The sequence below is a fragment of the Hippocampus guttulatus genome, chromosome 16, assembly GCF_054856545.1.
Source record: "Hippocampus guttulatus isolate MCC_2025c chromosome 16, RoL_Hgut_1.0, whole genome shotgun sequence".
Taxonomy (NCBI): Eukaryota; Metazoa; Chordata; class Actinopteri; order Syngnathiformes; family Syngnathidae; genus Hippocampus; species Hippocampus guttulatus.
In genome coordinates this window covers 3492245-3508024 of record NC_141276.1, presented here as the reverse complement: position 1 = coordinate 3508024, position 15780 = coordinate 3492245, and the positions used below count along the sequence as shown (strand labels likewise).

The window sequence follows — 15780 nt, the reverse complement described above, 5'->3', positions numbered from 1 at the left end:
TGCGTGGTTCATGTTTTTTATATGTTATTTATAATATATATATATATATATATATATATATATATATATAATATTCACAAAATGGCCACTTGTGAGTTGGAGAGAAAACGATATGAGGATAGTGGGGAAAATTTGCATTTTAGGTTCTACGTTCGGATCGACATGAAATTATTACTGCTACAATTATGCAATTTGAGAAGTGAATTTGATAAGGACTCACACATTTTAAGGTAACTTCAATAGTAATCTCTTTAATTTGAGCTGCTATCGCCACACATAGCTGCTGAATCATGTTTCTATTTATAGACCGAATGGAACATATTACATGACAATAAATCAACATTAGAATTGGCATCGAGATATAGAACTTTTGTTGTAATCTAAAGCAGCTTTGCTAACTTGATATATGCTGAGAAAGAGTTATGAAACATTTATTTTGTGCATGCAATACTTTGTTTTTCTTTTCTACCCCCCCCCCCCACACACACACACACACCCCGTTCAATTTTGCGGCTTTAGATTGCAAATTTCTCCATTGTGGGACAAATAAAGGTTTTCTTATCATATCTTATAAAAATGACACTTTCCATAAACTTTACCACGTATTCTTTTCAGCGTATCCCAGCTGACTTTGGGCAATAAACGGTGTTCATCCTCCACATAAAGATAGATTTGACACCCTAAATGTCGTTGAGAAATAAGCATACCCTTCGTGCCATCGTTCTTGCCGGGCCATGCCATCTTCGTGAGGCGGATATTGTTTGTTTTGAACTTGTCAAGAAGGGTAACTCAAAAACGAAACGTATAGTGTACCTGAGTGTGACGTCATGCTCGTATTGACCCATCCACTTCGTTGTGCTATGTATTGCTCAGAAAATCACTCGTTTTTTTGTTTGTTTTATGCGTATATACAGACATCAATGGGATATTAAAAACGTGGTTTATACAAATAAATACCCTACGCATTAAAAGCAAGTAAACATAATTTTGCTGGAAATGTTACAGCGTTTATATCTTCAAATGTATTTTTTTGTACGTGCACACATTTATTGTGCAAAACTAAGCACGATGAATGATTACTACCCTGCATTGCATTTCAAGCACAAAACAACTCCGATAAAAGTATAATCACGATGATATTGTCAAATAAAGGGGCAGTATAATTGTTCAATGAATATTCACGAAAACACATGCATAGTTTCCAAAATAAATATAGAGGATTATCAATTAATTTCGAACAGTATTTACATTTTGCATTGTAGTTTGGAGAAGCTTGCGCTCTCTTGCAAGCTTTCGAAATGGGGGACATTTCTTTTGTGGCAAAACTGTGAAGGGCAAGTCGGAAACGCAATGGACTTGTGACTCTGACGATAAACCCCGCCTCTTGTGATAGATTTAGCCAATCACCGTCAAATTACTGACTACAGGGCGGGTCGAAGCGAACAACACGGTAGTTTACGATTGTATATATCCCTGACGTCGGCAACTCAGAAAATAGTCGGCTAAGCATAGCTTCGGAAATGGTCGAAGCACGGTAGGGCACAATCGAGTGCGAAGCCGTAAAAAAACGCTAATATTCTCCTTACCGATTCTTACACAGTTCGTTATATCACACACACACGTACCTTAAACTCTTAAAAGTCAGGTTTCTCCAAGTTTTTTGTGTATTCATGGAGGAGAAGAAGGAAGACGGGGACTCGGAGATCCAGGAACACGGACCCGAGCACTGGTTCTCAAAATGGGAGCGGCAGTGTTTGGCCGAGGCGGAGCAGAGAGAGCCGAGCGAGGAGGAGGCCGACAACGACCACGACAAACTATGGCATCTTTTTCAAAACTCTGCCACCGCCGTGGCACAGTTATACAAAGGTTGAAGCCGTCGCTTTCTTGTGTGCCTGCTTGTTAGCATGATGACAGCGTAGCCACACCGCCAGCCTACCCTTTAGCTTGTTGATTAGCAACTTAGCTCAGCCCGACTGACTTAGTGACACATTGATCGAACTCTTATGGACTCGGCTAGTGTACAGAGGAACTTGCACAACTGACTGAGATGTGCAGAATTTATGTGAACTCGTGTCAGATGTTATGATGAACTATGAACTTGATTCATGGCCACAAGTTGGGAGACTGTCAACGATCCCCGTACGTGTAGGTTCCTGGAGAAATGTAACGGCGGCCGTTTAAAAACAACAAAAATAAAAATAAATGAAGGTTGTACTGTGTCAATAAACTAGTATGTTGACTCGATTGTTGGACCGTTTTGCTAACCCGTCGTTAGCCAAGCTAGTTACAAAATGGCGATGGTAACAACAATCGTATCTACGCGACATTCCCAGCTGACAGTTTGTGGAACTGTCAGTGTTGCCATCTGTTTTCCTCGCCGTGCGTTACATTCCACGTCTCGGATAATGGCGACGAAAGTTAATCAGCACAACACACATGCTCGCATTTAGATACCCGGTCAGCTGCTGACTGGACACTTATCTAAACAACGCGTAGCTTAGCCAGCGTTCCAATCACAAAATGGCGTGAATATTATTACTTGCCTGGATGAAATTTGGTTTGACTTCGGCCAGACACGACTGTCTGGTAGTTTGTGACAGTCGATATCTATATTTTTAGAGCGTGTTGTGTCCACTGACATATGTTTGACATTGCCTTGCAACTTTACTGCTGAGAGGACACTTTAGCTAGTGTGCGATTCTTTTCTTTGCTGCCAAGCTCGCTAAGTGTTTATTTTGGTGCCGCCAGTATACCAAGATAAAATGGCCTCATCTTGTTTAGCTGCTGTTTGGGCTCATGTTGTCATATCTGCATAACCCAAATGACCCCCTCCCCTCTCTTCACCATCTTGAATCTCTCCCACAGATCGAGTATGTCATCAACAGGGCCTGTCACTGTGGGTGCCATTTCAGAACGCTGCTACAGCAGTCACCAACCTGTACAAAGGTAGCCTGTCCTCTGTTGCTTTTTCATTCTTCTGCTTTTGGAAATACAGCCAAATGAACATCAACAACAATCTTCAATATGTACTCTGTTTACATGTCATAGTGATGCAGTCCTCTCGTGAGGTCGAACAGTCTTTTCTAGGATACCGGAAACCTGTTCATCTCTTATTCGTTTGAATTTAGAATTATTAATACCTAAGAAGTAATAGGACAAAGAAACCATCATTGAACCTGGCATGCAATGTTACGGGTAACGTTCCCACACAAACAGTTTTACAGGTCTAAGAAGTTAATAATAAAACCTTAAAAAAAACAATTTCATACAGAGTGACTAACACTTAACATACAGCCTGTCTATATTCGGCCATATATCCTTTTTTTATAGCATGTGCTCATTATGGTGAGCTGGAACTGATATCTGGTAACTTCGGAAGGGAGGTCCAGTCCGCCCTGAAGTGGTTCTGAGCGGGGCACATACAGATAAATAACAATTTATACGGTACTTGCATCATACAGACCTATAGACAATTTCAAGTCTTCAAAGAGTCTTCTTTTGAAAAATAATATGCATGTTTTGGGAATATGGAAATAAGCGGAGGTTACCTGGAGAAAACCGCACAAGGAGAACATGCAAACTCCACACTGGTAGGTTGGACCTGATACTTGAAGCCCGAACTATGAGGCAGAGGTGCTAACCACCAGTCTAGATTCCATTTAGGCATGGGCCGATATAAAATATTAGATTAACATTAATTCTTCTCGCCAACCGATTTGGTCATTGTTTCCCTAACTGTCAGTCTGCTTTCACGAAGGACAACAGAAATCGGAGAATTACTGTTGAGAGGCTGAAATGTGAGAATTTGGACAATATTAAGTTCAAGAATGGCTCTCAATGATTACTTGATTATTAAATTACTAGTTGATTAATTTTGACATCTCTTGGTATGATAACTATGAGCAAAAATAAGCAAAAAGGCATTAGTGTTTACCGTATTTCGTCTTGCTCCCTTCCTCTGTCTCCCCCTACGCGCCAAGAAGCCAGAAAAAAGTGAATTGGAGGTAGTCAACTTCAAATAGCAGCTCGTTGATACTTGGCCCGTACTTTTGGAAACGGACCTATCTCATGGCCCATAGTGGATCTTGATCTACCATCACAAACAAAGTCCTTAGGACTGTCCTGCAACCACCCCCTGAAAGGAAGGTCACCACTTGTCATTCAGTATGCTGCTGAATGACACGTTCGTTGTATGATTAATAACAATGCTACTATATTCTTCTGGTACAATGTTAGGAATTCACGAGCTACAGCTACATTCAAATGCTGTGCGCGGCACCAAGAATGAGATTGCACTGGATTCTTTGTTCTGTCGTCTGTGTATTTCTGTCAAAGCATCTGGAAGATTGCGTTGACAGTGGTTTTCTTTGAACTGAACTCTGTTAATGATGCGACTGCTGTCTTTCATTTGTCAGTCATTTTTAATTTTGTTTTTCATCATCAGAGAGTGTCGAGGCCCATCAGAGAAGCTTCGACAGAGGCATCCAGATAGGGCACCAGCGGCGTAATAAGGTTGGCCACGTGTTCTTTGGCATTAGACTCAGCATGACTTAGATTTGTTCTTGGTTTTACTGTTTGGTGCTTTCTACCGCCTTTATTACCGATTTGTCTTACTCTTTATTGTGCATGTTAAATTGCTCCATGTACAGCACTTTGTATGCAGCGATGGCTGTTTGAAAGTGCTCTATAAATACTGTTGACTTGACTTGACTTAAGATCAAGTTGCCGAATGAAAATTTATGTATTTGAAGAAGGGAAAAAAAAAATCACTGAATGGCTTGCTTGTACTCCACCTTGTAGGACATGTTGGCCTGGGTCAAAAAGCGCCGGAGAACCATCCGCAGGGAGGATCTTATTAGCTTCCTGTGTGGCAAAGCACCCCCCCACCGGAGTAGCAGGGCCAACACAAGGCTGGCCATGGTGGCCCCCAGCCGGGCTAATTCGCCGGTTGAGACCGGCTCGTCTGTAGAAGCCGACCTGCAGCCATTCAGGGAGGCCATCGCGCTGCATGGTAAGCAACATCAAATGGGTGTCCTGTCAACAGAAGCAATTCTTCTTTTTTTTTTTTTTTGGCCGAAATGCTCACTGCTCTGAATTGAATTGAATTGAATTGAATCCAACTTTATTGTCAAATGGTAGTTGAAATACAAAATTGTCCCTCACTTATATTCAAGCCATCGACGATGAAACACTCTTAAATGTACACTCGAATGGGTTTTACGGTCGGATGCAAAATGGTTTCAACGGCTGGCACCTAGATACAAGTGTGTACTTGGATCGATGGACGTCTGTTCACATGCGTTTTAGAGATAAGGTGAGTTCAATGTGGGCCAGTGACAAGGGGGGGAGGACACTCCTCTGGGTTCGTGAGCAAGAATATCTCTGAGGTCGTCCTGAGTTCTGCTTTTTTAGGGTGGACCTGCTGCTGTTGCTGTTTTGGGCCTGTGTCTTTCAGTCACATAGCACATGTGATGTGATTGACCATCATATTCTCACACATGTATAGCCCAAAACCTATAAGATAAAGATCATCCCTGTTGGCAAAGCATCCTCTTCCTGACCTTTATCTGTTTGTATTTCAAAACAGGATTTCTCATAAGAACTATGCCTTACACGGTCACGATTTTGGGGGCTGGTCACCCACCAATTAGCTAAATCAAACCAAAACAAGATAACCGTTCACAAGGATAATCACAGGATCTCTATTTCAATAATTTCTTCATTTACTGCTGACATGTTTGTGTTTTTAAAATTTCCTTTATTTAAAAAGGAACAGCACCTGTCAGTGAACATTTGCATGTAAAGACGCCAGATTATAGCTGAATGTGATTTGAATGTAAAATATTGATTTGTTAACAGCCCAGCGAAGCTTGATTTGTCGTAGCAATATCACCGCTTTCAAAACATTTCAGTCAGAAAACCTGCATGGTAGAATGAAGTAGTGCGACGCCTTCTACCGTAATGACAGACGCGGGACTTTGGCTTAATACCTTTGACGGCGGTGAGAGCGTTACGAAGCGAGTTCGTCACGTTCCTTAGCAGCTGCATTCATTTATATTCGTCTTTATTCGTCAGATCATTTATGCAACTTTAAAACTGTATAATTGCGGACAATTGGGCTCGCGGGTTGTGGTCTGTAAAATGTCCGTGGTGAAGAAAAAGCACACGCTGTGTTTGTTTGACTTCCCTCAAATCGAAGTTGTTAATGTGGCGGTCACCGCGGGTCTCTCATGCTTTTGTTCACCATGCCAATAACTACATGGAAGTTGCTTTGAGCGAAGGAGGGGCTGTTTCAACTGACCCCCCCCCAGACCTCCAAAAAAAGTTTGAACATTGCCAGTCAATCGAGTGACCACTTTGGCTCCTGAACGCTATCTTGGTTGACAACAGCTGTAAACAAGTCAATACACTCTCCGTTCTCCAAGTCTGGTCCTTTTTAATTCAGTCCCGGCCGTGATTGAGACTTCCCGATCCCACAGACTGCAGTGATATTGTACCATGTTTTTATTTCACCACGCTACGTGTGTGAAAGCGATGAGACGGCCATAACGCATGCCGGAGTGGCGTGGAGGATTGAAACTGTCGGCGGTGTCTGCCTCTGACACCTTGAAGCTCGATTCCCAAACTTATGTCATGATACTTTTGATACTTCAGTCATTTGAAACGCACAACTTGCAGTATTGCTCGACAAATTAAATCATTATCACACTCGCACAAGCGGCATATCTCGGTTGTGCGAGTGAAAGTTATTCCAATAGTTGCGTGCAAACAAGGTAGCGCCAATATATTTTAGTGGCAGCCAAAATTCAGTTGTGGCGGCCGCCACAGGTACCTGTACATCTGTATGTGGGGAACACTGCAGCCGTAATGTCATTTGGTGGAGCCAATCAATGATGTCATTGATCTATTGACAAATGAAAGACATTGCGGCGGATCACAAAAAGTGCACAAAATGCAAAATATCCGCAGAGCAGATCAATGTGATGTCTCCGTGATTTCAATAGTAATGAACGGTGCATGATTTGTTTTTTTTCTTTTTGAATTTACAAGCTACTTTTATACTTTTTAGGGATAAAACGTCTTCCTTGTTTTGGACAAAAATATCACTTGTGTGATTGAATGTTAACAATTATGGTGGCACTTCTCATTAACGTGCGTGTTTTTCGTCGTCCAGGTCTGAGCGGAGCCATGGCGAGCATCAGCGTGCGCTCGGGCCCCCCGGGGTCTCCCACGCACGTCAGCGGGAGCAGCAGTAACGGTGGCGGCGCCGGCGGGGGGGCTTCTTCGGGCTCGGGGGCACTGTGCCGCAGCCGACGCAACGGCATCCTGGACGTGGACCTGAACACTTTCATCTCTGAGGAGATGGCGTTGCACCTGGACTCGTCTGGCTCCGCCACGGCCGGGGGAGGGGGCGCGGCCAGGAAACGAAACTCCACTCAGTGCGGTGATGTCATCACAGACTCGCCCACTCACAAACGTAACCGGATGATTTGAACTGCCCCGAAGAGGCCACGAGGCTTTCCGCGAAGACCGCGGAAAGCGCCGTCTCCCTTCCTCTCGTCAAATCAGAACGTGCGCGCGTGTGCGCGCATGCAACCCGCTCCACCGTGTTGGAGGGTTCCAGGCAGTTGTCCCGTGGGTGAAGACGCACTGTGCTAAAGCCACTTGATTCTTGACACATTTGTGCCCTTATAACCCCCCCCCCCCCCCCCACCCACCACCTTAATAAGGAAGTGAGGTGTCACCAAGGACGTCAAACACTTTTTTCTGTTACTCGCTGCTCCCTTGCAGCCCCGACTTGATATCCTGTCCTTGCCGATGCTTCAACCACTTTCTCTTCTTTTACCACCAGTGTTAAGAATTGTTTTCACTGCTGTGCAACAGTGATAGCCAAATGTAAGTTTCACGCCTTCTTTGTTTTGTTTAATTCTAGTATTGGTTGAGGATTATTGAGAGGATTTGAAAGAGATTCTCTCGCCGACCCCCCCCCCCCCCCATTTTTGCAGTCGTATTCTCAAAAGCAGCTGCTGGTTCATGTGATTGTGCAACTTTTCCGATGAGTTGCAATAAGGCTTTTTGCACTTAAGGTTTCATGCAAACAAAATCGGCTCTTCCATCGCATCGCAGTTGTAGCCTCTACCTGTTCCAACGCGGACGCTGGCGAGCGCTTGCCGTCGCGCGCGGCAGAGCACTCGTTCTCTCGTCCTCGTCTGTATTGTTTCCACAAAAGGTTGAACTTCATGTGAGAACGCCGGTGCTCTAATAATAAAAGTAACATGTCACGAATGAGTCGTGAAATTTTCTCACCAGACTCGAGATGTGCTCACAAGCCATCTTATAGTTTGCGCTTACATGAGCTGTAGTTTGATTTCATCAGCATGCAACATGCAAGATGATGGATCTCAAAGACTCTGATGACAGATTGGCTCAAGTTTGATTTTTTTTTTCTTTTGTTTTTCGGAATACTTTCCAAAAATGAGTCCGATTTTAAAAAGAAAGCCCTACGATATTTAATGATGCGTTTACTCCCAGTTAGGCTCTGCTGTGTTGGAGGCATTTACACTTGAAGTGAGCAACCGTGACATCGGCGGCGCTCTTATCTGGACGACATGGAAACTGGCCAAGTGTATGTCAGTTTTTGGTGAAACTTCAAACATGTTTAACTTTGGCTCTCATAGTCCTGCGTGATTGCTGGCTTGTCTTCTAACTGACCGTCTTTCATTTTTGTTGCATAACCACTGAAAAGTAGCATTTGCTTTGACGGCAGTATCTGACCACATGTGAAGGGCGCCATTGCTGACGGCTGTTTGTTAATGTACGTTTTGAGGGGGAAAAAAAGTCATCTTAATTTATCATAGGAAGGATTTTTTTTAAGGAAATTTCCCTTAAAGTAAAACACTTCATCTATGGAAGTGTTAGTCTCTTAATCACAGGTGGGGAACCTTTGAGTCAGTCCTCAGAGGGTGTTGTTAGATTGATAAAGAAATGTAACTAAACAAATGTTTATCCTATATTGCGGCATTTGTTGGTTAAATATTTTCGGGCTTTTATCGCAATTCCTCTGCGGCTTTATTTGTTTTAAAATTGCATGGCGGGCTCTTGAGGCCCGTGGGTTCCTCAACCCCTGCTTGAATGTGATCATATATGGTGAAAGGAGGATTTGTTCCAGCCTGCTTCTATTGTTTGAAATCATCTTTTTTTTTTTTGGATAATTTGCTTCACTTTCTTTTCCCACACATTTAACTATGCTCTGTGGTTTAACATTCACTCGCATCTGCAGCACTTTTGACTGAAAGGCAACATAGTGGTTGTTGCACGTCACAGCTGTTAAGGGAACTTTGCGTGACGTGCGTGTGAGGACAAGAGCTACAATTTAAAACAGAAGCATTTGAAATTTAAGCCTAATTTTTTTTGGTTGTCACTTTATACACGGGCAGACTTGAGCCACGTCTGAAGCCAACACTATTGTCAGCTCTTTCTTCATACGTAATTGTCAAAAAGGTAATAAATGGCTAATCTATATACTTAACATTTAATTGTTGGTATGATATATGTGGTTCACATTGTAAAGCTGAAATAAAACAATTGAGTTGCAAAATGGCTGGAATGAGTCATTGAAACAAGAAAACTATTTTGTTGAGAATTTGAAAAGTGAGCCGAATTTATTTGCGGGTTTTTTCGTGTTAATGTCACATCTACGTTGTCCATCTTTTCTCATCAAACGACACGTTGATAATAATTGTGACAAGCCTACGTGAAGACATTTTCACGAACCCAATTACGTATACAACAATTCACGGAGGTCCCGCTGGTCGGCTATCGTCCTGAATGTTGAAATGTCTCTGTAGTTCCTGTTCCATGCCAGTTTTCCTTCTCCCGAGGTATGAGGCGTTCCAGAAGGCTGTTGACAGACAATCCTCACACAACTGATTGAGAGACGTTCAGCCTACCAAAAGGGATGAAAAGTAAGTTGTCATTTCTAGTAGTTAGTAAAAGGGGAACATCTGGATGACATTTATCTATTATTCATCAATGTATTACTTTTATGTCTTTATCTATTTGTTGACGTATTTACTGGTAAAAGTGCGCCGGCAGACAGTGCAGTGCGCTTGATTTTCTCGTCCTCTTTCGGCACGTGTGTTTTCTGCTTCCCAGCCTACTCGGCATTTTTGCAACCATTTCTGCTTTTTTTTTCGGAGAATAAGTGATGATACCGGTCGCATTGCTGCTGCTCGAAGGTGTGTCACTGTCATCCATGCTGCTTTGTTGACTTCCGCGATCTACTTTGTAAACCAACAGTACCTCGACCAATAGAATGAGCGGATTCTGAATCGTCATATCCGTGGATAAATGTGACGTCAGCTCCTTGGTCACATAGCAGGGGAGGTCCTCGGAACGTTACCATATAAAGGGCCCTGTTGTTCACTTATTCCATCGACATTTTTCTGATTATTTTTAACTCTCACGGTAGTACGGGACAAAGTACGTCCCTTTACAACTCAATACGAAACGGGTACTTATATTCCTAAATATATATAAATATATGCCTAAAGATTTTCAGGAGACGGTTGGGAACACTATTTCCATTTCGGCCTAATATTGCAGCATCAGACCGATAAAAGTGACGTTATTTCCCCCAAATCGGTCCAATAAATATTGAGCATCCCTTCATGATGCATTGTTGAGCTCTCGTTGACCGTGAAACTGAGTTGCTCGCAGTTCTACTTCTGGCCCCCAGACGCAGACAGAGTAAAATCTGTACATTTACAGATGACCACATTCACGTCTATGGACAATTTAGAGTTTCCAATGCATGTTTTTGGAGGGTGTGAGGAAGATGGAGTAAATCCACACAAGCATGGGCAGACCATGCCGAATCCACACAGAAAGGCCCAAACCGAGATTTGAACCTTGAACCTCACAATTGGTCGGCAGATGTGAGAGGAACAAATAACAAATGATGCAAATTCTTTCAATATAATTTAATCTAGCAAGAGCATACCAGACATTCCTAGGAGTGGATAAAATGCTGTCTTTGGTCTTAGACAACGACAGCACACAAATGTACACTGCATCGATGCATCCAGATAGCTGGGAATAATAGACTAGAAATTTACATTGTGTTAATTTTGGTCCAAGTTAGTCTTCCTCAATGACAGGTGACAAGTTCCTTCCAAATATGCCTTCTCTTTCCTCTCTCTGACACATAATCTGAAAAGTTGACATCATAAAATTACGATATGATATTTGAGCAAGGGGAAAGAACATGTTCAGTAATCTTTCAAGATGTGCTGTTAAACTGTGTCTGAACATTTTTTTCTTCTTCGGCACAGATGTTCAGCTTGTCGGGAGTCAAAGGCGTTGCCGACTATCCAGAGACCGCAAGATGGACCGTGTACAAAGCAAAAGAAGGTTGAGATGGCGGGTCTTATATCTGGCTAAGTGGAAGAAACTTCTGGTAGTAGCTCTTCGTGACGTCAATCATCAAGTCCTGTGTACACTCTGGAAGCTCCCCCGAAAACAAACCTGAAAGGCAAACACGGTTAAAAAAATCTTCATGAAGAAAAGAGAGGAAAAAAACCCAGACCTGGGCATCCTGAAAAGACGGTAAAAGGAGGCACCACTGTCTCTGGAGGAAGAACAGTGTTGTCTAAGATCTTGCAGCAGTCTTTCAGCACACAGCGACGACCCTGACAACAACACGACAAACAGAAAATGTTAAAAAATTATATTATCAAACCAATTATGGATAATTTCTTTTTTTGTTTTTGTTAGTTATGTAGAGTCTTCACTGCATATGCATGAACCAATGCACTTCTTTCAAAATCAAATCATCTGTCGGCTATTCATGACTGAAAATGAAATCAACAATTGCTAACACACACACTGTGTATAAGATAAGATAAGAAAACCTTTATTCGTCTCGCAATGGAGAAATTACCAATTCACAGCAGCAAAGTTATGAAAGGAAGAAGTAGAACAACAAAATATAGGAGCTGCTGGAAAGGCAGCCACTCTCGCGACGCCATTTTGAAGCCAAAATAACAAAAATAACACAACACAACAGATAGGACACAGACAGTCGTGCAATCTTCACCACTTTTCTGCATACACTTTGTATGCAAACCGTGATTCCAGAACAATCCAAAATAAAGCAGAACATCTGGTCTCATCCAGACTAGCATGTGACTGACGAGAGCGGGTGAGCCGCTGTTGTGAGTCTGCGAGCAAACTCACTATTACGCAGTTCTTGCCAATGTGGACGTAGGATCCGATCTGGGCCGCATTCACCACGCAGTCCTCCTCGATGAACACGTGGTCACCGATGTGCAGTGGGAAGAAGGCCACTCTGTGAGGGAGGAATAGACTTGAATATGCCGCATTTTGCTATTGTTGCCAAGTCACAATCCACTTTCAAACAAGAACAACAAAGGAAAATGTGTTGTTAAAAAAATTACATTCATGTTCAGCGGGATTATAACAATTTGCCAGTTTTCATCCAAATGTTCACGAAATATTTGTCATAAGAATAAACATGCATGTTACCCTTTGCTGAACTTCTTGAAAGGTGGACGAATGACACTCCTGCTTTTGACGACACAATGTCTACCCACCCTGACATTAGCCAGGTCGCCCCGGATGATGCAGTCATTCATGACGATGGTCTGGAGGAGAGATAGTACAATAGAAACGACTAAAATCACAACCAAAGTCATGAAAATATACCACGAATTATGCCATCGTGTACTTTAACTTACTTTGCCATTAAGTACGATGTTTTGACTTCCACAGAGTACCGATTGCCTGCTAACCTTGTTGCCAGACGCCTGAAATGAACCATAAATATAACATCAAGATCCATAGACGCGTGATTTTTGCACAAGTTAACACAATGATGCCATTGTGGTCTCACGCCCCGTACGGCTAGTTAGCCACCTAGCACACTAGCTAACGGCGTCCAGAAAGAATACTTTACCGTCTCAATATACTCCGCTTTGTTGTATAATATTTCAGACAACTCCATGGCTGCGAAACCGAGGAGTTGTTTATGGGAAAATAAGTAAAAGGCAACCGTGAAGCATTTGTTTCGTTTAGCTCCGCTCCACAGACTGACAGCCGGACTGGATGGATGGATGATCAGGCAGTATGAGTTGAGTAAAAAGTTATCGATTGATTTCGCCACACCCCAGAACAGAATATTGAATTAGAATGTGTTATTAATGTTATATTTTTAACATAAGGTTATTGTGAACTTTTATTTGTGATTTTTAAGTACTTAGTCATGTACTTTATTCCATTAATTAATGCTGTGTAGTTGGACTTTGATTACTTTTGCCTGAACAGGCCTGGAAGCGTATGTCGTGCTCATGTTTTTATTACTTGTATATTTTTATTATACTATTTACAAGAATCATTTCAAAAATAAACTTATATTCAAACATACCGTTTACTGGTTAAAAAATCGAATCTCACCACACATGCGCACTGGCAAGCCCTTGTTACGTCCCCTTCCTCGCGCTGCATCCTGGGTACCTGACGACTTCTCTCAACATGGCGTCCCGTGTCCTGCGCCAGTGTGTCCGCTCTCTCGGCCGACCTTCGCTGCGGCTTCTGCCCACCAACCTGGCAGTGAGAGTCGCTCCGGTCTCTGCTGCAGCCGCCCTCCGACCTCTCTCCTTCACCGCAGCCAGCAGGAAGACGCGGTGGCTCGGTCAGAGCTCTGTAAGTGTCCCCTATCATTGAGTTGCTGGGCCTAGCGTGCGTCGCCATGACCTACCGACGCCTTTCAAAACGGTTGCGTTATCGTAGCATGAGAAAAATAATGATGGATAACAAGTTGTTGAGCTGGACAATTAAAATGGCATCCCATAAGCAGTTTATCAAAATCAACACTATGTACGTCAGGTTGGCTAGCTCGCGAAACAATGTTGATGCGTGTTTGTCGATGCAAGTCTTAAGGTGGTATGAATGGTTACATTCTTTCTTTTGTTATGGCAGTTTTCACGTTCGGCTTCAAATTTAGTTAATGCACTACTGTCAGTGAGTTAAATACTATTACAAAAATAACATTAGGTGCTAAATTATTGTACAAATCGACTGTTTTGATTGTGACGCATCGCATAACGTTGTTTCGAAAGGTGGGACAGATTTTTAAATTTGAATATCAAAACGGAGAAAAAAATAGCAGTATGGTTATACAACTTAAATTTGATATGTGACCACACGTGAATCTTAACACTTTCATCTCAGATCATCTCCTCCAATGGACAATGTCAATGCCATTCATTAATCAGTTTCGAATATAGCGGAAGCTTTTGATTTTCAGAAGAAAAATACAGTGGGAGGCTGGTATGATAGTTGAGACAAAAGACTGCAACGAGACCAAGTCAGCAATCGGGGAAAGATGTGAGGGCAAGAGAGGAAAAGTGTACTAAGGACATAACATTCGCTTATGTTAGTGTGTTGATTGAGCTCCCTCCCTCCCCGCTTCCAGATCTCCTCAGGCGTGCTTTGCCGGCAATACAGCGACCTGCCTCCTCTCACCCTTGATACCATCAAAGACCGAGTTATGTATGTCCTCAAACTCTACGACAAGATTAACCCCGAGAAGGTAAGCTAAAATGAATAAGCTGGGAAACTAGCAAAAGGCACTTTGTTAATGTAGTGTCTTTGAATGTGTCTCAGCTGCAGACGTCCTCCCACTTTATGAAAGACTTGGGTCTGGACAGCCTGGACCAGGTGGAGATCATTATGGCCATGGAGGATGAGTTCGGTAAGTGTCTTCATCCCTCCGTCCTGTCGCCATATATTCAGCAATGCGTTACCTCTGCAGGCTTTGAGATTCCTGACGCGGAAGCCGAGAAGTTAATGACTCCTTCGGAGATTGTAAATTACATCGCAGACAAGAAGGATGTTTATGAATAGAAAGAGAGAAGAAAAAAACCCCAAAAGGCAAGTCTCCAGTGGGACCTGTAGTCCAGTCGTACAAAATTTTGACTTTTGCTTCTTTGATACAGGGTCACACCATCCAACCTCCACAGAAAGGTGGCACCAAATAATGTGTCCGTGTCCTCGCCGTTGGCGCTTCTCCATTCGTGTTGTTGTCAGCATCTGTTCCAGCTGCAGCGTCTTGCGTTTGTATTTAAATGAACGGCTCATTTAAAATGTCTTTGTTTTCCCCCTCCACACATTTAAATAATTTCTTGAGTTGATCAATAAAGATATTGCCTCGGCATAAGGCATGCTTTTTGTGGACCGAGTACTACTTGAAAAACTCAGTTACTATTTAGTTGGAGCACATGGTTCAGGGCTCTGCAACCTGCAGCTCGAGAGCCCGATCAGGGTTCCCACGGGTCCTTATAGGCCAAGTGTGAAGTAAAGTTGGCCAACTATGTTTTTGAGTAATATCAAAAGGCTGAAAAATTATAAACATATTTCCGTTATTTTTTTTAACGCAACCCTTTCCAGACTATTTGTTTAACTCATAGCAACGCCCTTGACAACGAAAATGCTTTTCTTCGGAAATGACGTCACATGGAGAACTGCGAGGGAAGTCCGCCATTGAACACCATTGTTGCATTGCTTGTTGGTAAGTGGCCACAGTGGTGTGTGGTGATGTATTGTTCGCAAACGACAGAAAAGTTGTACCAGTGGTCGAAGGACAGCAGAGCACGTAAGTGGACATCTTTTATTCGCATGAAGGGAATGAATTTCACTCCATCATCGACGAGTGTTCTCTGCCATCTACACTTCAAAGATGACTGCTTTCTCAACCGGTCT

General features: G+C 42.7%; 3 protein-coding genes across 3 annotated transcripts; 2 read left to right on the top strand and 1 right to left on the bottom strand.

The window, feature by feature from the left end:
- The first annotated feature begins 1465 nt into the window (after window positions 1–1465).
- hapstr1a (HUWE1 associated protein modifying stress responses a) lies at window positions 1466–9598 on the top strand. The gene is made up of 5 exons (XM_086133512.1): window positions 1466–1866; window positions 2866–2946; window positions 4445–4512; window positions 4801–5011; window positions 7175–9598. The coding sequence occupies exons 1-5, from the start codon at window positions 1671–1673 to the stop codon at window positions 7492–7494; spliced, it is 876 nt and encodes a 291-aa protein (XP_085989638.1). The 5' UTR covers window positions 1466–1670; the 3' UTR covers window positions 7495–9598.
- A 1369-nt stretch (window positions 9599–10967) lies between these two features.
- dctn5 (dynactin 5) lies at window positions 10968–13140 on the bottom strand. Its single transcript, XM_086133967.1, has 6 exons — window positions 12977–13140; window positions 12759–12827; window positions 12547–12665; window positions 12238–12349; window positions 11588–11690; window positions 10968–11526 (listed from the first exon to the last, which is right to left on the bottom strand). Exons 1-6 carry the CDS (start codon window positions 13022–13024, stop codon window positions 11429–11431), a joined length of 549 nt encoding a protein of 182 aa, XP_085990093.1. The 5' UTR covers window positions 13025–13140; the 3' UTR covers window positions 10968–11428.
- Window positions 13141–13514: 374 nt separating this feature from the next.
- On the top strand, window positions 13515–15242 carry ndufab1b (NADH:ubiquinone oxidoreductase subunit AB1b). Its single transcript, XM_086133046.1, has 5 exons — window positions 13515–13722; window positions 14495–14611; window positions 14686–14773; window positions 14834–14952; window positions 15018–15242. Exons 1-4 carry the CDS (start codon window positions 13552–13554, stop codon window positions 14923–14925), a joined length of 468 nt encoding a protein of 155 aa, XP_085989172.1. The 5' UTR covers window positions 13515–13551; the 3' UTR covers window positions 14926–14952; window positions 15018–15242.
- The last annotated feature ends 538 nt before the right edge of the window (window positions 15243–15780 follow it).

Bases quoted from the DNA above. Each gene is read 5' to 3' on its own strand.
- ndufab1b (XM_086133046.1), top strand. From the start codon at position 13,552: ATGGCGTCCCGTGTCCTGCGCCAGTGTGTCCGCTCTCTCGGCCGACCT. The intron at 13,723-14,494 runs GTAAGTGTCCCC...CCCCGCTTCCAG, and splicing joins GGTGGCTCGGTCAGAGCTCT to ATCTCCTCAGGCGTGCTTTG. The intron at 14,612-14,685 runs GTAAGCTAAAAT...AATGTGTCTCAG, and splicing joins ACAAGATTAACCCCGAGAAG to CTGCAGACGTCCTCCCACTT.
- dctn5 (XM_086133967.1), bottom strand. From the start codon at position 13,024: ATGGAGTTGTCTGAAATATTATACAACAAAGCGGAGTATATTGAGACG. The intron at 12,666-12,758 runs GTAAGTTAAAGT...TCTCTCCTCCAG, and splicing joins ACATCGTACTTAATGGCAAA to ACCATCGTCATGAATGACTG. The intron at 12,350-12,546 runs GTAACATGCATG...CCTCCCTCACAG, and splicing joins TTCAAGAAGTTCAGCAAAGG to AGTGGCCTTCTTCCCACTGC.
- hapstr1a (XM_086133512.1), top strand. From the start codon at position 1,671: ATGGAGGAGAAGAAGGAAGACGGGGACTCGGAGATCCAGGAACACGGA. The intron at 2,947-4,444 runs GTAGCCTGTCCT...TTTCATCATCAG, and splicing joins AGTCACCAACCTGTACAAAG to AGAGTGTCGAGGCCCATCAG. The intron at 5,012-7,174 runs GTAAGCAACATC...TTCGTCGTCCAG, and splicing joins GGAGGCCATCGCGCTGCATG to GTCTGAGCGGAGCCATGGCG.